General features: G+C 59.3%; 1 protein-coding gene across 4 annotated transcripts in view; it reads left to right on the plus strand.

The window, feature by feature from the left end:
* The window catches only part of SORCS2 (sortilin related VPS10 domain containing receptor 2), a 451,416-nt gene that overhangs the window by 400,352 nt on the left and 28,837 nt on the right, over window positions 1-22,227 (plus strand). For all 4 annotated transcript variants that reach the window (XM_087864306.1, XM_087864305.1, XM_087864307.1 and 1 more), the window contains exons 9-13: window positions 4,058-4,237; window positions 8,755-8,901; window positions 14,396-14,498; window positions 17,869-17,945; window positions 21,854-21,945. In XM_087864306.1, coding sequence (XP_087720432.1) covers window positions 4,058-4,237; window positions 8,755-8,901; window positions 14,396-14,498; window positions 17,869-17,945; window positions 21,854-21,945 — 599 coding nt within the window. The remainder of the gene's footprint in view (window positions 1-4,057; window positions 4,238-8,754; window positions 8,902-14,395; window positions 14,499-17,868; window positions 17,946-21,853; window positions 21,946-22,227) is intronic.

A 22,227-nucleotide genomic window follows, 5' to 3' on the forward strand; every position in this document is an offset into this window, starting at 1 on the left:
ACAAATTACAAGGCATAACAAGAAATATGATCCAATCGAAGGAGCAAAAGCAACAGAAACTGTCCCTCAGAAGCCCAGTTGGCAAACCTACCAGACAAAGACTTTACTACAACTGTCCTACTGATGCTCAGAGTTAACTAAAGGAAGCCACGAAGCAAGTCACGATAACAATGTACAAATGAACAAAATAGAAATAACGAAGAAATCGATTGGAAACATAAAAAAGAACACAAAATAAATTCTGTAGCTAAAACGAACAATAATCAAAATGCAAGATTCACAAGGTGGATTGAAGAGCAGGTTTGAGCAGACAGGAGAAGGACTCAGAGACCCTGAAGGTGGGACCATTGACGTTATGGAGTCTGAGGGACAGAAAGCAAAAAGGACCGAAGAAAAGTGAGCACCATCCGAGGGGCCAGTGGGACACCAGCAAGTGAACCAACACATGCATTGTGGGCATCCCAGAAGGAGAGGAGAGAGAGATGGGGGCAGGGGGATTATTTAAAGAAGCAATAGGGGGCTTCTGGGTGGCTCAGTCGGTTAAGCGTCCGACTCTTGACTTTGGCTCCGGTCACGATCTCATGGGTCGTAGGATTGAGCCCTGCGTCGGGCTCCGCACTCAGGGCAGAGTCTGCTTCACTTTCCTTCTCCTTTTCCCTCTGCCCTTCCTCTCTCTCTCTCAAATAAACATAATCTTTCTTTTAAAAAAGCAGCAATGGCCCAAACTCTCTGAAATTAGTGAAATACATGAATATAAATGTCTGAAAAAGCCCAATGAACTCCAAGTAGTGAAACACAGTGAGTTCCACACAAGCATTGTAATCAAACCACTGAAAGACGGAGAGAATCTTGAAAGCAGCAGGAGAAAAGCAGCTCGTCGTGTCTGAGGACCCTCAGTGAGGTAACCGGCAGATTTCCCACAGGAGCCTCGGAGGCTGGAAGGCGGTGAGTTGCCATACGCACGGTGCTCACGGAATGTCATCAACACGCTGGTTCATTATCAGGCTGTTCCATGCATTTTATGTAAAAGTCTGCAGGGGAATTTCCCTCATCGTGCCTACTACAAGTGTTTCTACGCTTTCCAAAATCACTTCTTTAAAATGTGTTCACTGCAACTAGTGGGATATTACAGGTGTAAATACTGTTTCTACCTGCTTGCATCCTCGTTCCTTGTTTCCATGACAGTCTCACCTCCTCGTTCCTCAAGGTAATGGTCATAAAACTCGTAGAGACTTCTCAATATCTGTTTTCCCCCTGTGTCTTTGCTTTAACATACCCCCCACTCTTACCGGTATTTGCTTCCCAGGCCAAGACCACATTTCCCAGCTCCCCTTGCAGGCGTTTCTAACATCTGGCAGACACATATGGAAGTGGAGGTCTCTCACATCTGGCCGGCACGTATGGAAGTGGAGTCGCCATGGGAGACTTCTCAAGGCCTCCTTTAAAGACAACCCTTTGTCTCCCTCTTCCCTTTGCTTGCAAGTCAACGTGGCTGCAGCTCTAAACATCGTCTTGAACCATGAGGACAAGGGCCATGCCATGGGGCAGCGGAATGATGACCCAGAAGGAGCCTCTGTTCCCGGTGGCTTAGTAGAGCTTCCGTGCCAGACTGTCCACCTTTAGACGTCTTTTACCTGTGGGAGGAAGGAGCTATCGTGTTTGAATCATTTTCTTCAGTTTCTGTTACTAGCAACCAAACCTAATTCTACCTGCTAACACATATTGGCAATGTTGGTATTCCCTTCCACGTATCTCTCCCGGCCATGCATATATATATATACAGACACATATCCACGTATCTACAAATACATATACAAACATCTGACTGTGTTTCGTGTCTTTTGTTTAAAACTGGAGTCGATGCACGTCTCTGTCTTCTAGCTTTCCTTTTTAGAGATAGGATAACATAAATTCAAATGTAAGCCAGCACTGCATGTTATTCCTCTCCTCTCTATTATCTATTATCATTATTCTCTAGTCAGCAAGGATTTTTGAAAGACCGTTCTCACTGTTGGTGCGCAGGAAGTGAAATGCACTCCCTCTAGTCCTGCTGGTGGGGAAGGAATGAACGCGAACTCTTGGCATGGTCATTCAACAACATAAGCAGAGCTCTAAACACGCTCATAGTCTCCCACGCAGCAATTTCCCTTAGACTTTATGTCCAGGACGTGATCTGAGAGGCAGAGACCTACGTCTAGGAACGTTCGTGACTGTTTTGCACGTAACGTTGGAGACGCTAGGGGCTCACCAGTGGGGAACGCATTCAAAGCAATGTGGTACGTCCACAAAGTGGAATAGCACGCACTCCTTAAAAATGGTGTCTATGCATAATTCTCATGATGAAAGAACACGCTCCCCGTGTAATGTGAGAGAGCAGGCTGCAAACTGTGCGTGGAAAACACGTAGGAATCACGCTTGGGAAAAGGCCCAGAGGTAAACATTCTTAGATGTTGGAATTAATGCCATAACGGTAAATGTTGGTTGCGTGCTGTGTGTGCGCACTGTCTGAGCTGGGAACCGCAGCCTGGGCCTCTGGAGCTCCTTCCCTGCTGAGGCAGCAGAATGGCCAAGCCCCGACAGGCACAGTGCCATTTGCTCTGTGGCCGAGAGCAGAGAAACGGGAGGGGAGGCGGGAGAGAAGAGCAGCGATAAGCTTGCTTCTCTGCCAGGTTCCACATGCATCCCTGGGACTCCCTACCACCCTCTGCTCCCCTGTCATGGATGGGAACTGCCAAACCCTGTGCCCCCGACCTCAACACTCTTTCCTGGTGACAAGCTTCTTGGTTCCAGTCATTTCTGTGTGTTGGATTTAAGTCATAGACAAAGGGCCCCAGCTCGTGCTGCCAGGGGCCCTCCCTGACTGGGAGGCACATGGTCGGAGCTTTACAATACCGCTCCCTCTTCTGCAAAGCTCCTTCTTTTGGCCGTCTAGTGCAGGGGCTGGGTGGGGAGGGCCGGTGGGAGCCATCAGCACTGCGTCCCACCCAGGCAGCCAGTGCTTCCCTCCACCGGAGGCCACACCCCACTGGACAGACTAGAGGCTTCGTTGTGTTATTAGAGAAACAAGCTTACCTGTCCATGCCTGGCCTAATGCCAGATGGGAGGACGTGGGGAGAAGCACCACGAGGTGCACCAGCACTGCGGGGGGGGGGGGCGGTGGAGGGGCCCACCTCTCCTCTGCAGGTGCTGGCTGGCCTGCCCTGGCCTCATGCGTCCCGCCTCAGCACCTGTATCTTGGAGGCTGTGTTGCCAGGAGGGCAATTAAAGCTTCAGGGTGGTGGAAGGGAAGTAACAGACGCTGCAGAGGAAAAGCTTGTTGATGCTTTGAAATGGGCCTGTTCACGGGCTCCCACGCAGCACTGGGCCCTGGCAGGGAGAGAAAATGAAAATGGAGCAAGGATGGCCCTGGGTTCCATTTCTTCCTTTTTACGTGATTGGGTTTTGTTCTGCTTCTGAATCATAAATCTGGAACCGAGTCTCGAGCCTCGAGAGGCCTGCCCAGTAACTTAATCCACCCCCCCCCCCCCGCCGCCGGGTATGTTCCAGGGACAGAGCCCGCCTGTGGCTCCCCACTGAGCCCTAGTTCCTGGTACAGTGCCTGGCACACAGTAGGTGCCTAATGAATGCATGCTGAGTGAAGGAACCAACAGGTGACTCGCCTGATCCTCAGGATGGGCCTGCAGGGGAGACCCGTCCCCTGCCTCCCAGAGGTGACCACGGCGGGTGTGTGGAGGAAGCAGTCCTCCACACACGCAGGGACAGACGGGCAGATGGTCTGACGTGGGGCTGGGAGTAGGAGGGCCATACCTCCCACAACCCAGTATGAGGGCCGAAAGGTCACCCCCATGTTGGAGGTGGGAAAACGGGAGATCAAGGGACGTGTCCCCGGTCCCAAGGCTGAGGCAGGAGCAGGATGAAAATCTAGGTCAGCCTGACTCCCGGAGAGCCGTGACCAGCGCCCCTCGGCCTGAGCCCTGCCCCATCCCCCCCGGGGCGCAGTCTCCCACCCCCACCTCCCGCCCTCCGCTGACCCTGCGTTCTCCCGCCGTGTCCGCAGGACCTGCAGGTCATCAGCACGGACGAGAGCCAGGTGTTCGTGGCGGTGCAGGAGTGGTACCAGACCGACACCTACAACCTGTACCAGTCGGACTCGCACGGCGTGCGCTATGCGCTGGTGCTGGAGGACGTGCGCAGCTCCCGGCAGGCGGAGGAGAGCGTGCTCATTGACATCCTCGAGGTGAGGTGGGCGCCATGGAGAGATCGGGGGCCGCGCCCCCGCATGGTGCTAGGCGTCGGGTGTGGGGCCCGGCCTCACCCCGTCCTCGCTCTGTCCTCTCCGCCCTCCCCCCCATCCCTGGCGCTGTCTCTCGGGCCTGCGATATTTCGGGAAAGCGTCGCAGATCTGGGCTTTGCAGGCCGAGAGGGTCCTGTGCAGGTGCTGTCAGAGCAAGAGAGAAAACCTCGTCTTTCCGACCAAATTTCAGGTTTCATGCTGGAGTAGGGTTCTCTGTAACACAGATCTACTCTGGGAAGAAGGAGTCTTTGGGGAGTACTGGTTTGCTGAATTGGGGGTCCGTGCTAGCGGTCCTCCTCGTAGACGCGCTCGCAGGCCACCCTCTGTAGAGCTGTTCCCAGCTCACGCTCCGCCCAGAAGCGGGCATGGTGGGGTTTGGCCTGAGGGACAGAGGCGGCGGCTCCGAGCGACCCTGCCTCTCTGCCTCTCCCCCTGCGCTTTCCCTGGAGCCCTGCCTCAGTTGTGTCCCGCGGAAGCCCGCACTTGCTCTCCTTGGATATGAAGGCCCGATCAGAGGTTCGGAACCGGGTTCCCGGCTCCTAGGCCAGGTGCCCCCTGCACCATCTCGCTCTGTACTTGGATTCCATGGACATCCATGACACTGGGTCCCTCCTGCACTGGGCTCTCACGGTCACCTCCTCTCTTCCAGTCCACACCAGAGCCAGGGAGGGGCCGCTCGGCCCATTTCCAGGTCAGGGCCCTGCAGCTCAGAGAAGGTAAGCGACCTGCCTGCCCAGAGCCTGGAAACCAAGCAAGGAAACCAGAACCAGGCCAGGCCTGTCCGCCCCGAGCTTGGCTGTCTGTCACCCAGCGCCCCGGCTCCGTCCTTCACCCCCCGCCCGTGGCAGCATTGGCAAGTGCCCTAACCATAGTAAGTGCCGCGTGTCTATGGGGCGAGCAGAGCCCGGGGCAGACAGTGGGGTTCATCCATGTGAGAGACCCAGGGCTCCAGCTCTGGGTGCTGTTAACCAGCAGCAAGGAACCATTTTCCCCAAGAAAGTAATAGACGTAATCATTCGTTTACAACAAGAGCCCATTGGTCCGGGCTCACGTCCCCGCTGGAGGACCCAGAGGAATGCAGCCTTCGAGCCCTGCCGTTTGCTGGAGGTGGCCTCATCCTACCTGAGGCAGCCCCCCACCCCGGGCCCTGACCTGCAGAACCTCCAGGGAGGCCACCGGGCCCGTCCCAGACCCGGCTCTACGACGTGTCGGCTCCTGCACCACACAGCGCTGGGCACAGGAAGCAGGGGACGGCGGCAGGGCAGCAGTGACCAGAACGAGGGGGCCGCACAGGGGGGCGCGTTCCGTGGCCCATTCTGTGCGCACATGTCTGTGGTGCTTGTACCACACCAGGCTCCGGGCCTCTCCCTAGCGACAGGGAGGAACAGACCACCCCTCACAGACCTGCCGGGCTCTGGGAGACCAGCTCCCACCAGTGGCTCCGATCCCGTGTGCCAGCGCCCAGGGGACACAGTGGGAGGCAATCGCCCAGCCCAGGGCGGGAGTCAGGGAGTGCTTCCTGGAGGAGGGGGTGCAGCCCGAGTCAAGGCAGAGCAGAGATTATCCAGCTGGGGAGCCAGGGAACGTCTGTGGACAAAGACCACGAAGTAAGAGGACACGAGGAAGCAGAGGCGGTTCACAGCGGCAAAGGTGCGGTCTGCTGCCTGCGGGCTGTCCTCACAGGGGACTCACTTCTCTGAAATCCGGCTCACGGGGGACATGGGTGGTAGCTACAGGCACAGCTCTGGAGTGGCACTGCCTGTGTTCAAATCCCAGTTCTGGTATGTGTTTACTATGTGACCTTGGGCAGGTGACTTCTCAGTGCCTCAGTTTCCCCGTTGAGAAGTGGCAGTAATGTCTTCGTCATAGGATAGCTGCGCAGTTTCAAGGACTTAGTCCTCCTCAGACGCAGAGACCAGCGTCTGGTGCCAAGTTAGTGCTCAGCGGGCTCCCCGCCGCTTACCCGGTTCCTGGAGACTTGAGCTAATGCGCAGGAAGGACCTGGCCCCATGTCCGGCTTGTGAGGTCCTCCACGTGAGCTGGTTATTGTCATGGTTATTGTTCCTCCGATGACGTGTCCAGAAAAACGCTTAGTCCCAGCCGTCCCAGCACGTACTGCCCCAGAAGGCCCGGGCTCTCAGGGGCCCCTGAGCTGGCTCCTCAGCGCGGGAGGCCCCGGCTTCAAGGCAGGACAGTAGCCCTCCCCTGAGTGCCTCTGTGCTGGAACCTGGGCTAGGAATGGGGTTCAGGGGACCCCAGGCTTGCCCCTGCCCCTGAAGAGCCCTGGCCACAGTTTGGGAGGCAGCCATTGTCATGGGCTGAGTGGGGACCCCCAAAATATATGGCCATGTCCGTCCCTGGACCCTGTGAGGGGACCTTATCTGGAAAAAGGGTCTTTGCAGCTGTCATTAAGTGAAGGACCACGAGATGAGACCACGGCAGATTGTCCAGCAGGGCCACAGATCCAATGACAAGTGTCCTTCGGGTTCAGAAGAGGAGACATGAGTACGGGAGGCGGCCACGTGAAGATGGGGGAGAGGTTGGAGAGATGCGGACACAAGCCCGGGCTCCTGGAGCCGCCAGAAGCTGGGAGAGATAAGAGAGGGTCCTCCCTGGGGACGTCCGGAGCGAGCGCAGCTCCATCTGCACCTCCGTTGGAGACCCCGGCCTCTAGACTGTGACGCGAGGTTTCTGGTTTGCCCCCGCTGGGGGTGCCTTGCTACAGCAGCCGCGGGCGCGAATACCGCCCCGAGGAGGGCCCGCGGGTGAGACGCTGGTGTTGGGAGCTGGCGCACCCCGGCTCAGACCACCTGGGGTGGGCACGGCCCGCACCTGCCGCCTGCCAGCGCCGCCCCGAGGCCTCCGCGCTGTGGACTGCTGGGTGTGTTCCGGAGATCAGCGGGGTAAGAAGTAGCAATTGCGGAATTCAGCAAGTCCGCGCTGGGCAAATCCACACCCGACCTGCCCTCAGGATGTCGGGGAGCCCCCTCCAGCCAGGGCCGGGCCCCAGGGGAGCACGAGGCAGAGCGACGTCACCATGTGCGGGAGAAGGGGCCGCGGTCCTCCATGCCCTGGCCTGTCACCGCAGGAGGACGAGCCCCAGCTTCATTGGCGGATCGGGCCTGGGCGCCCTTCCCACCCAGAGCGCATCCTGTGCAGACGTGCATGGCATGGGGCGATTAGGGTTGGCGGGGCCCGCTGTGATCACGAGGGGCCCTGAAAGGGGGGCAGACGAGGAGGGTCAGAGAGACACGTGTCATCACGGCTGGCAGGCCAGAGGGACGCCGCCCCACCGGCTCCAGAGGCAAAGCCGGGACCTCCAGAAGCTGGAAAAGGCCAGGACACGATTCTTGATTCTCACCTGGATCGTCCAAGACGAGCGGGCCCTGTGACCCCAGGGACACCGTGCGGGACTTCTGGTCTCCGGAACTATAACCATATTACTGTTATGGCAGCTGCTAGAAGTACGTCCACCCTCCACTCATCCATCTGTCCTTCTGTCGCCCATGCTGTCCCCAAGGGGGCACGTGGCGGGCCTGTGTGCTGAGCGTGGGGGAGCGCCGGCCCCTGGAGTTGGGGGAGCTCGTAGATGGCCCGCCACAGAGAAGGCGCTTGGGAACCATGCATCGTGACCTTGACCTAAGCAGATTCCTTGGCCTGGGACCTGGGGTAAATTCCGTGGCTCCTTGAGGCTCCGTTTCCTCGGGCTCACCTTGAGAAGTCGTGACATGCTATCCACGGGGGCGCAGACCCAGCCACAGGCGCATGGGAGGCCACACGGGCGGGGCTCCATGGCTGCGGCCCGAGGCCTCCTGCGTGTGTCAGGAACTTGGGGGAGAGGCCGCCTCTGTGGGATCAGGACCCTGACCTGCAAGCATTTGCTGATATTTTGACCTTTCTTATGGGCCCACTCGGTAGCCGACTGTTGGCTGTGTGGGACACTGCATGGGCGCTTGGGAAACTCTGGGAAAGGGGACAAGGTAAATCTGCGCCCCTGGCCAGGGTGGGGTGGGGGTTCCTCACTACCTGGCATTTCCTTGTGGAGGGCTGAGCTGAGCGAGTTTGGGAGGGCCTGCAGCAATGGCCCAGGCTCTGTGGGTCCCGTGGAGGGAGGCCAGGGCTCAGGGGCTGTGGATGGGGAGCTCTGGGGTAGAGACAGGGCAACCGTGACACAGAGGCCGGGCAGAACCAGGGCTCTGCACACGTCTGATGGCCAGTGTCTGGGCCTGGGATGGCAGCTCTGTGTCACGCGAACACCCAGGGTTTGGGGGCCACAGTCGGGGATCCCTTGCCCCCCCAAGCTCCGCTCACCTCCAGAGTGTACAGTCAGCCTCAGCTCTGGGCTCTTGCCAGGGTGAAGGCAGCCCTGTGGGCAGAGCTCTGAGCAAGCGGCTGGCACGCGGCGGCAGTCAGCGGGCTCCGGGCACGTGTTTACGACACGTCTTGGGTTGTTGTCCCAGGTCCGAGGGGTGAAAGGAGTCTTCCTGGCAAACCAGAAAACCAACGGGAAGGTAGTGACACTTATAACCTACAACAAGGGCCGCGACTGGGATCACCTGAGGCCGCCAAGCACAGACATGAATGGAAAACCCACCAACTGTGAGCCGGTAGGTGCCTCTCCCATCCCGACCTTCCCTGGGGCGGCTCAGGGAGGAACGTCTGAGAAAGGCCATCTGAGAGCCAGGGGCCACAGACGTCTCTGGACGCAGCAGAGAGGCTCCCGTGAAACCCCTTGCTTTACGGAAGGGTTACCGGGCGGTCAGAGAGGGAAAGTGCATCAGTCAGTGCGGCCACAAGGTTGCTGCGTAACAAACCACCTCCAGCCATCCCGTGTTCTGCAGATCTGGGCTCAGCCGGGCACTCTGCTCATCTGGGTAGGGCTCGTCACAAATGTGGGGGTCTGCAAGATTTCAAAGGGGGTCTGCTCCTGTGTCCGGCCTGCTCCCCCTCCACCTGGGACCAGCGCGGGCTCCCTGTCGTGGTGATGGCCAAGGTGCAGGAGCCTCTGTTACACCTGCTAATCCGTGGACCACGCGGAGGACCGGGAAGTGCGCCCTGCCTGCGTGTGTGGTGGGGGGACAGGGGTCAGCGGCCAGGCTGGGCCACAGCCCCAGTGTTCTGAGCTCCAGGCCGGTCCCACTGTTCCCAGGGGGCCTCTCACACGAACACCAGTGTAGACTGCCCCAGTCCGTTGACTGCCCTGGGGCAGGAGGCCGGGTGTCCCTCTGGCCCTTGCTTGGCCACTGGGAGGTGTGGGTGGCAGACAGGCCTGTGTCTGCGAGGATAGGAAGATGGAGCGCTACGGGGCCCTGGCTGGAGGCTGCTCAGCTCCCTGTGGACCGGCCTCTCCTTGCTCCACGGGGAGCTCACCACCAGCACCAGCACCAGAGCCTGGCCTTCCCCAGCAGGAGACCGCTCCGAGGGGGATGGAGGTGGGGTCCGGAGTTAGAGCTGCATAGAGCAAGCAGACAGGGCAGAGCACATCCCTTCCCATTTGGACTGACCCCCTTCCCATGCTGTCCTGTGTCCTTTTTCTTCAGCCAGCAAACTCCTATTGGCACCTGAAAACCTTGCCCAGATAGCCCCTCCACTGAGAAGCCTCTGCTGTGCACACCTGCTTCTCTGTTTTCCACTGGCCTTGACTATAAGTTCCTTGCAGGTAGGGACCGTGCCCTAGGGACGCCTGAGCCCATCCATCTCTCTGTCTTTCTGTACACAGAAAGGACGACAGTGTCTGTTTTACAGGGATATTCGTTCCACAAAGATATACAGGTAGCTAATATGTGTGGGGCGCTGCTCTGGGTGTTTGGAATACATCAGCACACCTAACCTTGCCCTCCTGGGATCCTGCTGGATCTCTCTGCAGGGCCTCTGAATATGGTAGGCCCCCGTTCCACCGGCCACGGTGTGGAAACGATCCACGCAGAATCTGTGCCTCCCTCTTCCTCAGGGACGCTGACCCCCAAGGGCCCCAGGGCAGCAGCCCCAGCCTGGCAGGGACGGCCCTTGCTCAGTGAGCCCAGGCCTGGGCTGCCCCTTCCCCCCCCCCCCCCCCCGGGGCCTGTGCCCTGCCTCGGAGCAAGGCCCTCCCACCGAAACCCGCGGAGAGCGCGGAGAAGTAATTCCCCGCCACTTGTACAGTCTTCGGAGAACAGCAGTGCTGCGAAGGGCTCACTTGTGTATCATCATCAGCAAAGTTGAGCCATATTAATCTGTCAAAGCAAGTTTTTTCTAAGAATAGATTCTTGTCTGCAATTATGCAGCTCAGTGAGGAGATAACGTGCATGAGATTCATGTCCTCGCTTTAAAATAACACAAGTGGGAGCAGGCTGGTGGAGAGTGTGGCCCCAGCAGCCTGCGGAGAAACCGGTGACCTCCAGGCAAGAGAGAACAAGGTCCAGGCCTGGGTTTCTTGTCTGTGTCCTCCACTCGGCCGTGCATCCTCTGCACGAACAGAGGGTTCACTTCCCGCCAGAGGGGTTCCCTCTTATCACAGAATACGGAAATGTATAAACAGGGAGAGAAGGTACAGCCGTCGCCGGGTCACCCAGAAATAACAGTAATCGGGCATTTTCCTGACAATCTTTTAGCTTCTGTGCAGTGAAAGAATCATCGCGGGGACCCTGACACATGTGATGTGTCTTCTTTCCCTCCACTCTGGGTCACCAGCCCCTTTCTGGGCCACAGCCTGGCTCTCTGGGGCGGATTTCCTTCCAGGAACTGGGGACTCGCGACAGATGAGTGTCGGGATCAGACCTGTTCCAGGAGGATAAATCCTCTTTGGAAGTGGTTTGAATCTGTTTACGTTTTAATTCAGAATGAAAACCCATTCACTCTGCAGCCCTTCTCAGACCTGGGCTGCGTCAGGAAGGGGGTGCTGGGGGCTTGGCGCCCCCAGATCTGTCTCACCCTGTCCCCAGCCCTCCATCAGCTCAGTGCAGACGTGGCTGGGGGCGATCACAAGGCCTTGTGTCAAGCTATCAGACACCAGCAGACTAACCCCCAGCAGCTCCAGGACCGGCTGGAAGACACTTGTCAGCAGGCCCTCCGTGGCTCCGAAGGGGACCCCAGCTCTGCCTGCACCTGCCAGCGTCCTATGGGCCACAACTGACCACACAGAACCCTGAGGAGGTTCCACCTGTGGCCCAAACAAGTAGCTGGCAGCCGGGACCGCCCCCCAGCAGGCGGGGAGGGGGAGGCGGCCAGGCTCTACGAGGCAGGACGCTCTGTCGTGCTCTGCTCACCATGCACACAGTGACACCGTGTGCACAGCGCGTCAGGGGACATGGAAAGCCTGGTGGCAGCTCAGGGAGGTCATCCTGGGCGCGCAGGGTGCTGCAGGCCCCACCTGGCCCGCCAGGAAACCAGGGGCAGCGAAGCAGGGCTGTGCCACCTCCCGTCTCTGCCTTGTCCCTGGCGAGGCTCCTTTATCTTCTGACTTAGAGCCCCCTTGGACCCCCGGGAACCGGTCCTGCCCACAGAGGTCATAGGAATCTCCCTGCCCGGTAGTGCCTGATCACTGGGTGGGGAGGGGGAGAGAACTGAACAGTCTCACCGAAGATACTCATTCACCAAATCTGCTTTTCAGTCGTAAGTCAGGAGAAAACCGGAACAGGCCAATTCTTACCTCACGGGTTTGCGGGGAGGCTTCGTCCTGTTGGATCCAAAGGCTCCAGGACTGGGCACGGGGCTCTCCACTGAGTCAGGGACTCTGTTCTCATCTGCAGCAGGGGCTCCTCTAACCCACACCCTCACCACGCCCCCCACCCCACGCCCCCACACCCGACACCCACCCACGACCCCACCCCATAACCCCCATCCCCCCATCTTCTGACACCACACCTCACAACCAGCCCCCCCACCCCCACGCCACACCCCCACCCCACGACACCACACCCCATGCCCCCCACCCCATGACCCCCCCACCCCACGCCCAGTCCATGACCCTCACCCCACACCCCTCCACCCCACACCCCACATCGCCCACGCCATGGCCCCCACCCAATGCCCAGCCACCCCCACACTCCCCACGACCCCCCCCCACACCCCCCACACCCCATGCCCAACCCCCAGCTGGCACTGGTTGGCTTCCTATCTCCGCAGAGACTAGACCAGGCCCTGAGGCCGCCACCTAGTGCCCTCTGACCCAGGTCAATGTCTGTTTACAAAACAGTTTCACTTTTCCGTCAGCACCATCCCAAATGTGCTCTACGGGCCAGAAGAGAGACCGTGAGATATAAGAGGAGGGGCAGAGGCCTCCCGCAGGTAGACGTCAGCAGATGGTAGAGCATGGTCCCGACAGTGGTGTGTGCGGGTCGCCCCCGCGCCCTAGGAGGCGTGCGCGGCAGCACCATGGCCTTCACAGCGCCGCGGGACACCGAGGCCTGGAGGTGCTCAGAAAGTGAGGGGCGCCTCATGCGTTCAAAGCTGGCTCTCTGGGGGCTCGATGCCATGGTATTTCAAACTGGAGATTCTTCCAGGAAATAAAAAAGAGGGCAAAAGAAATTATTCCTTTTCTTATAAGGAAGCCATGAAGCAAAACCTTGTCTGGGGTGGGCTGGACCCCGACGTCTCTCCAAAGGCCGTGCTGGGTTAATTCAGTAATCCTGCGAAGTGGAGAAAGAAACAGAGACTCAGAGACGCTAAGCCCTTTTTCCAGAGTCACACAGTTTTCAGGGGCTACAAGGATTCAAAACCCAGCCCTTTCTATGGCCCCACATATTCCAGGCCTGGGGAGTTCCCAGACGGGGGCCTCCAGAAAGGCGGACAACTCTGGGGTCAAGAACCCAAGAACCCCTTTGAGGTCAGGTGTGTGGTGGGGTCTCTGGTGGCCCTCCTGCTCCCTTTCCTGTGTTATCAAGGTGGGCTCGGCCAGTCGGACCCCAGACCCCACCTCCCTGGCTTCAGGAGGGACGAGGGAAGAAGCAGGAGCTGGGGCGCTCTGTGCGGGCAGCCCCTGGGGCATGGCTGACAGGTCCCTGCCCCGTGCACCCTGAGGCGCTGTGTAGAGACCTGGGGCCTGGTCCCACGGTTCTGTAGTCTGTCGTGGGGGTGCCAGAGGGTGTGGGCAAGATGGCGGCCTCGAGGCCCTGAAGTCTGGGGAGACTCAGGGAGGCCGCAGTCCACAGGACACGTCCTTCTCAGCTCGTCTGTTCTCCCTGGACCCCCAGTCCCACCCGGGGGCGAGCTGGGGTGCAGGCTGCCAGGAGACAGGGAGGGTGAGGGGGTCTGTTCCTGCCAAGCCGCCAGACAGGAAACTGCTCCTGCCTCCTCCTTCTGGGAGGCTCCTGGCCCACTTTGGCTTGGAAGTACGTCCCCTGCCGGAGAGACACCCGCAGGCTCAGAGTGTGGACCCTGGACCCAGGCAGCCTGGGCTGTAGCCCCAGCTCCACCACTGCCCTTGGGCAGGTTGCTTAGATGTTCCCTGCCTCAGTTTCCCCACCAGTGACACAGGGATGGCGGCGGGGATGTGGAGAGCATCAGTGACGTCTAGTGCTTAGCTCAGCTCTGGCACAGAGGCTGCTGTCCGTCCATGTGAATCACCACTGAGATGATTATTACAACTGGTTTTCCTGCCCCTCCCACCAGGGCACCACCACCACCCCCACCCCCGCCAGCGCTGTCCTCGGGGCACACATGTTGCTTGCCAGTGGGCTCTTCACTGAAGGTGTGGGGCTGCTGGGGTGTCCTACAGCTGTTCCCTGGTGCCTGGGCTACCGTGGCCACTGGGAGACCCCCGGGAAAGGTTCTGGATGGATGGACGGGCGGACAGATGTGGCTGCAGGCTGTGCAGGCCCCAGGAGTTACATTCCGTGACTGGGCACCACCCGTGGGAACGTCCACTGTATGCTGGGCGTGCTGTCTCGTGCTGGGAGAACCCTCCCTTGGAGAAGCCCAACTGGCTTCATCCACAACCAGTCCCCCTGGACCCGATGACCTCCCCCCTGTGGTCAGCTCCAAAGCCTCCTTCCCGCCCTCCATCCCCTCCTCCGAGGTGCTCCTGGCCCTGCCTTCCCACCCAAAATGCCTCAGTCTTACCTTTCCTGGGAACATGTCTCCCACCCGAATGCTGACCTTGGCCCCCTTTCCCCCGCCCTGCAGCCGGACTGCCACCTGCATCTGCACCTACGATGGGCAGACAACCCCTACGTGTCGGGCACCGTGCACACCAAAGACACTGCCCCGGGCCTCATCATGGGCGCAGGTAGGAGGCTGCCATTGCTGCCTGCGGGGAGCTCCATCCTCAAGGGTAAAACTGGATGGCCATGGGCCTGGGGCCTTGCTGTGTCTGTTCGGGGGCAGGGGTGCAACGTCTCCAGGGAGCTCAGCAATCATGGCACACCCTGAGGGACAAATGCGTGGCCCAGAGTGACCACATGATACATGTTGCTGTGTGGGAAGATGGAGGGAGGGAGGGAGGGATGGATGGATGGATGGATGGATGGATGGATGGATGGATGGATAGATGGATGGTTGGCCAACTGAACGATGGGACAGGGGTGAATGGTGAAGCACAGATGAAGGGATGGGCGGGCGGGTAGAAGAGTGGACAGTGGGATGGCCAGATGGAGGGACGGATCACAGAATGGTGAATGGATCAAACAAAGGATAGGTGGATGGATGGATGGATGGATGGATGGATGGATGGATGGGAGAATGATTTGAGTCATGGCTGATAGGAATTGATTCCCGAAGAAGGCTCTAGTTTAGTCAAGGAGAGAGACACATACAACTAACATGAGGAAAAAAAAAAAAATCAAAGCAAAGTCATGCCCGTGGCTGTCAACGTGGTTAAACTAGAGCCTTCTTTGGGGGTGAGTACATGTGCGTGGATGGGACACGAGCTAAAATAAGGTTTATTTGACGTGGGAGAATCTTTCAAAATTAAAAGCATGTGTTTTGAAAGCGCATTGCCAGGCAGCGGCTGGCATCGTACTTTCCTTGTCGTGTTCAGGGTTACGGGCCGTCCTGCACCCAGCGCTGTGACAGCCCCCCAGCCCCCGCCTGTTCCCGCTGCCTCAGTGCGGGTAGGAGCCCTCAGGCCACTGATGGGAGGAAAGGGAGGACGAGCCATCGTGGCCGGGCCTTTCCTCCATCCAGGCGCTGAGCTCCTAATCACTGCACCAGCCCCGAGAGCTTTACCCCCGTCTTCACAGGAGAGCAGGCGGGAGCTCGGGGAGGGGGATTACCTGCCCCACCTGCAAGGTGTCACTCAGGAAGCCCGAAACCCAACCCAGCCTCCTGGGGGAGGGGACACCCACAGGGCGCTCCTGCCTCTCAGCCCCTCAAAGGCACTGTCCTGATGGGCTGAATCCCCAGATTCTTGACCAAAATACCAAAGGCATGGGCTTCAATGTTTCCGTGGCCCAAAGACCTCACAGAGCCAGGATGAGCTTGCTGTCCACCCGAGCACGCCGCGTGGATCTGGAGATGCGCCACGCACAGCATCAGTCTCACGGAGACCGCGGAGCCCAGCCGACCCCCGGGCCTGCAGAGAGAGGGCGTGCCCACGGCAGCCTCCCTGCCTCTCCCTTAGTCACGTCCCCTGGGCCTCAGTTTCCCCACCTGTAAAATGAGGGCACCGCCTCCGTGTTTCTCAGGCCCTTCTGCTCTGACAGCCTGGGGACACATTCTGTGACTTTCCCTTTATTTTCCCCAGTGCCTGTCGGGTGACTGGCAGCCTGACAGCTCTGGTAGACGGAGCAAGGAAAACAGATAGCGTCCCTTAGAAGACAGATGTCTGCGCCGCGAAATCACAGACAGGGAGCTCGCCTGCCGCGTCTTGCTGACACCGCAGCAGTCGCCGCGCGTCTCCGCGTGCTGTGCGTGCTCCCAGCGTGTCTGCTGGCGTCTGCAATGCTGCGGAGATAAAGGCGGCCCTCCTTCCTTCCTGCCCCAGTCATTCCTTTCATTCATTCAAGTCGCTCCTTTCATGCATTCACGGCCATCTCTCAGCACCGTGTGTTTGCCGGGCGGGGAGAAGGGACCCCGTCCAGCACCTGCCCCTCCGTGCCTCCCTCCGCTGCGCCTTCCCACCTCCATGCCAGTAACTGGCCGTTCCCTCCACCTGGCCTGCCCTTTCCTTCTCCCTTGGCCAGCGTGCACTTGTCTCTCCAGGAGCAGCTTGGAGGTCACTCCCTGCGGGAGTCTTCTCTTGATGGCCTTCCTTCTCAGGCCCATCAGCTGTCCCCTGTCTGCTCTCACGATTCCTTGAGCTTCCAGATAATCTGGCTCTGTGTGCAGTGGCATGGCACACTTCTTCCCCAGCTGGCTCGAGAGCTCTCTGGGAGCCCGGGCTGTGGTTTATTCTGCTCAGACCCCCCCCCCCGCCGCCACGGCTCACACGGGCTGGACAGAGCTGATGTTCAGCATTTGCTGTTGAGTAAGGGCAGGAATGGGCGAGTGGGTGGAATTGATGAAGAAGAGAAATGTGGGGATGGAGGCGTGATAGGTGGGTGGATGGACGCATAAACTAATGAGGGATGCATCGATGGATGATGGATGCTTGGAGACATGGGTGGATGGATGGATGGATGGATGGATGGACACACTGGTGCTTGGTTGGACCTCAACAAAGATGACAGGCACACAAACCGTCTGCCACTCTGCTTAGAACTCACATTTACTCACCTATTTGAGGACAGTCCATATCCTTTGGAATTTTCCAAAAACATCTGACCTTGACTCTGGGTAAGATACTCCTGAGACTGCCCCATAAATAATGCTGCAAATGGCCAGTGATGTACCTGTCGCCCAGGGCAGGGGCCTCTGGGGCTCTAGGCTAGAGTCCAGAAGGGCTTCAGGGTCCTCATCTGTAGGCTGGGGTTGGCTTGGACTCCGAGCTGGGCGTCTTCCCAGTCTGGCACCACCCCAGGATTTAAGTCTGAGTCTAGAGAGTGGCCTTGAGGGTTGTGACCCATCAGGCAGCCTGGTGCTGGGCTTAAGTGAACCACATAAGGACCTCCTGGCTATCCAGGTGGTTTGGTGCCCACCCGCCTTACATTCCTCCCAGCACCCCCTGAACACATTCAATGAGCGCCTGCTGGGTGCTTAGCCTGCCTCTCCCCTGTACTTCCCGTGCTGCCCTGGACCTCCGGTCTCCCCTGCCCCAACTCAGGGAGCTGGCTCCAAATGCAAACCCAGCCGTATCCTGCCCCAGTGTAAAGCCTGTCAGGGGCCGCCACGTCCCCACACCAGCCCACCTGGCGCATGTCCTCTCCCCCAGTCCCTGATCAGCCCTCCATGGTTGTTCTCAAACCGTTCATTCCTGTGGACCCCTCAAGCGCCGGCCCCTGCCTGCATCCTGGCCCTCTGGAACTGCCTGACACTGGCTTTCCCTGCGCAACGTGAATCCTCTCCCACACAGACTGGGCCCCAGGGCCCCAGCCCCATGGTTCCATAGGCCGGTCAGTACATGGACAGTGCAGGGGGGGATGCGCATGGGTGGCTCTGGCGTGGGGGACACAGACCTAGGGCCCACGTGACTCATGTGGCCATTTGTCTGGGCACAGACCTCGGTAAGGCCACAAGCTGGCTGATCCTAAGAGCCACCCTGCCCTGTTCTTCCCGACCAGGTAACCTGGGCTCACAGCTGGTGGAGTATAAAGAAGAAATGTACATCACGTCAGACTGCGGCCATACCTGGCGGCAGGTAAGGAGGCTGGGGACCTGGCGCCCGCCCACACCCATTCTGCCGAGACTCCTCGCTGCTGCGTCGATTCTGTGGTGCCCTCCCCTCCCAGATGCGTCCCGAGACCCAGGTGGTCACCCTGCAGCCAGCCCGCCTGGCTGGACACGGAGCTCCCTGCAGCAGGTGTTCGTGCCTCTGGCGCAAGCCATTGCTGGGGAGTTAGAGATCTGACACACACCTTCTCCCGCTCAGACCCGTGGCGTGGGGGTCTAAGCAATGGGAGTAAATGCCCGGGCCGGGGCTGGAGGTGCCGTCCCTCCAGGAAGCCACATGGGGCCTCGGAGGCTGGGGCTGAGCTCTTCTGGGAGCCCAGAGGCCAGGAGACGGGGACCACAGGTGATGCCCAGGTTCCCAGCAGGGGCAGCTGTTGGGAGAGAGGGCAGAGACGTGGGAAAAGAAGGAGAACACGGGGGAGGGGCCGGCTCGGGGGAGCCTTGCTGAGTCTGGGTTGGGGGGGCCTGGGAGGCGTCCAGGGGAGATGATTCGAGGTCGCAGTGGGGCCCAAGAAGAGAAAGAAAGCAGGGAAGAGTTTCTGTAGGAGATGGTTGGACGTGCCAGGGTTCCTCTGTGCTGGGCCCACGTGGAGCTGACGTTCCCGGTTGCGGGCCCGGTGTCCCCAGGCAGGGGTCCCAGGGCAGTGGTCGCGGGAGCAGTCCCAGGCTCTGCCCCGCCCTAGAGTGACAGTCCCTGCTTTTAACACTTCAGAAAATGCACTAACTTTTGGTGTGCATCTCCCCTTCCAGTGTCGGGAGCTCTGCCTCGGGGCAGGTTATACTTGCCCGAGGACCCACTTGCAGCCCCTCCCCCAGCTCACGCTCTGGACAAATACGTTAGCCCTGAAGGCACCCTGTTTACCCACAGCCTGGGTGTAAGGCCCTGACATTTTTAATAATATGCAAGAAACAAGGAATTTTGAAAAGGGCAAAAGAGACTTACTATGTTAGAATGTGTCTATTTCACTAAAACCCGTGAAACATGCCTTAACTTCCCGAAAGGTCACCATCTGTCCATTTATTAAAGGGACGTGCCCCCCATTAGATTAAGTAGGCCAGGGTGAAACAGACGAAGTGTTCTAATTTTCTAGAAACCGACCGTAAGATATTCACAGAGGCCCCTGTTGTCCAGCAATTTGCTGGGCTTCCACACTTGGGAATGTCGGCAGTGGCTGGGGGAGTATTGGTGCCCGTGTGGAGCGGGGGCCTGGCCTCGGTGGGGAGGCAGTGGGGGTGCCGGAGCCGGGGCAGGAGACGAGGGGCCCTGCGTGCCTGTGTGGGAGGAGGAGAGGCGCTCCACGGGGTTTGGACTGGGGGGGAAGTGGAGGGGGCAGAGGACAGGCTGGGACAGTCACCCAAGGCAGGGCTGTCTACAGAGTGCAGGCAGATTGTCAAGGATGTAATCACGTGTCTGAGGGGCGAGCTCTCGGAATACGAATTACCGAGCGTGTCTGCTGCTTAATGGACGTAACCTTTTAAAAACATGAGTTTCCTAAGATAATAAAAAAAACAAACCAGTAAACATTTAAGGAGTCCCCTTGGAGCCTGGGGTGTGGGGAGGCAGTAGGGGGGAGATGGGAGGGGGAGGCCACCTGCCTCTGGGCCCTGCTGCCTGGGGGCTGATCAAGCCACAGAAGGACCCCGTTGGTGGGGGTCAGACCCCGGCGTCCCCGCTTGCAGCGTCCCAGGCTAATGGGAGTGGAGTCGCTCTGGGGGTGCCCTGCGGTGGCCGGGAGGCACCCCATCTTTGGGATGATGGTCAGTGCCCCCGTCTGTCCTCCGGGGAGCAGCCCCCAGCCTCGTGAGCACACAGCTGCACCGGCAGGCGGGAGGCACGGGCCCGGGGTGGACGCACTCTTGCTCTGGGATGACCGGGCTCTGAGAACCCACACCCACCGCTCCACGGCCTGATCACCCCGGAAGGTGGAGTAGGCCCCCAGAGGGGCAGCAATGAGAGTCCCCACAGTGCGGGCAGGGGCGTCTGCAAGTTCAAAGGAAGAGAACCAGCGTCCACGGGGAGACAGATGTGTTTGCTGCGAGGCGCCCCCAGCACAGCACGAGGACCCAGCGTAGTTCAGCCACCGTGCCCGGCAGCCCAGGGGTCCCGGAGAGGAGGCTAGCTTCTCCTTGAATATTTCCTGGGACAGGGAGCTTCCTCTTTCCTGGAGGAGAAGCCCGGCTGCTTGGGAATTCATTTTCCTTGGGTGGGCCTCTGCCCTTCTGGTGTGTCGGCCCCCCAGCACCCTGGGATTCCTGGACCCCGACTTTCATCTCTCCCTCTGGACTCCAGCACCAAACAGAGAGGACCTGGAGCACTGGGTCTGTTGGCTGAGTGAATAGTTGGGGAGGAAAATTATGAACCTTTCTTCCCCACAGTGTCCTAAAATCTGCAGACTGTCACCTCCCTCATCCAGGAAACTCTACCTCTGTTCATGTAGCCTCCAGAGCAGATGGGTCCCCGAGTCTGGGGAGTGAGGACTGCAGGGGCATATCTGGGGAGCACCCAAGTTAGTGCTGTGAGCCCCCACTCCAACCTGCAGCCTCATCACAGCCAAAACACAGCCCGTCCTCCCCCTGGGTGTGTCCTGCTCATGGAGTCAGGCGGCTCATGGAGTCAGGCGGCCCATGGACGAAGAGTCAAGGTGGAAGGATGGGGGCTGGGTCTGAGACTGGGGTCTACCCTGGCTCTGCCAGTTGCCAGCTACGGGGCCTTGGACAAGTCACTGTGTGTCTCTGAACCTCTCTTTGGAAAATGCGAAGAGAACGTCTGAGCGTGGTTGCCATTAACAGGACCCTGTGCATGAGGCAGAGGCCACCATGCCGACCACCCAGCCCCTTCCTCCTTGTCCCCTCCAGCGCCCCACCTGCCGACATGTTTGAAAACACAGTTCACAGATTTCCAGACCCCGATCTGGGATCTCCTGGAGAAGCTGGCTCTTGGAGCCTGGCCCTGCACCTGGCCCACCCCACTTGTGCACGGCGCCTGCGGGTGTCCTGCAGGGGCTCAGCCATGCTTGGTCCTCTGGCTTCCCCTTCCCTGGGTGGAGACCCGAGCTCACTGTTTAGCTCTCTGTGCTCACGGACAATCTAGGGGAGGCCCCCTGCGTCCTGGCGTGACTTAGGAATCATCGCGGGCGGGCTCTGCTGCCTGCCCGCTGCGAGGCCCTGGCATATGCCACCCCACCCCAGCCTTGGCTTCCTCATCTGTAAATGGGACCTGATCCCAGGGCCACCAGAGCTGTCTCCTCCTGTGCGAGCCCCGTCCTGTCCGGGCCATACGAGCTTTTGTCACCTGGAGACTTAGTGGTGATTCATTCATTCACTCCCTTACTCATTCATTCACTCATCCCCACACATGCTCCCTGAGCATGGGCACCCTCAGCTCTGAGCTGAGCCACACTGGGCCACAAAGAGGACTCAGAGGCAGGCCCTGCCTGGAGGAAACAATGACAAAGAGGTCTCAGAGCCATTCTCCACCCAGCCTGGCTTCAGGGAGGGCTTCCTGGAGGAAGCGGCATATCTGCTAGGTATTACTGTCAAATAGAGGTTTTCTGACTTCCGTGATTTCTTTCTCACCTTGACGTCGTCCGCAGTATTGGTGTGTGAGCTTTTCCTGTGCGGGGGGCTGCCTGCGGCGTTTATTCACAACCTTCTCACGTCAGTGGTCTACAAACTGCCATGCTCATTCAATCAGCCCACGTGCTCTGAGTCTGGGTAGCGGGGGAGAGCATGGGGAGGGCCTGGGGGACACGGGGAGCCCTCAGGCTGGCCCTATCTCAGGGAGCTGGCCTCTGCTGGTGGCCCCGAGCCTGTGTGTTGACAGTTCTTCCCCCAGAGAGTGACCTGCCCTCAGAGTGTCACCCGCCCCCTCTGCAGGTGTTCGAGGAAGAGCACCACGTCCTCTACCTGGACCATGGCGGCGTGATCGCAGCTATCAAGGACACCTCCATCCCCTTGAAGATCCTCAAGTAATGCCATGGAGCCCAGCACAGGGTGGGGGTGGGGCGGGGGGGGAGCTGCTCCACCTGCGAGCTGCTCCGGGCCAGGCACGGGGACGCAGGGAATCAGGGCATAACAGCACAGCATGGGCAGGGGGCTGGAGGGAGGGCTTCCCAGAGGAGGCGACATTCAAGCATGAACAAGAGTTAGTCAAGTGGAGGAGGTAGGGCCAGGCAAGGAAGCCAGCAGCATGTGCCCAGGTGAGAGCGTGTTTGATCCGCTTCACACGTCTGAAGGGTGGTTGTGGGGAA

Source organism: Ursus americanus, chromosome 8 (assembly GCF_024610735.1).
Source record: "Ursus americanus isolate L20-20 chromosome 8, mUrsAme1.1.p, whole genome shotgun sequence".
In the NCBI taxonomy this organism is placed as follows: Eukaryota; Metazoa; Chordata; class Mammalia; order Carnivora; family Ursidae; genus Ursus; species Ursus americanus.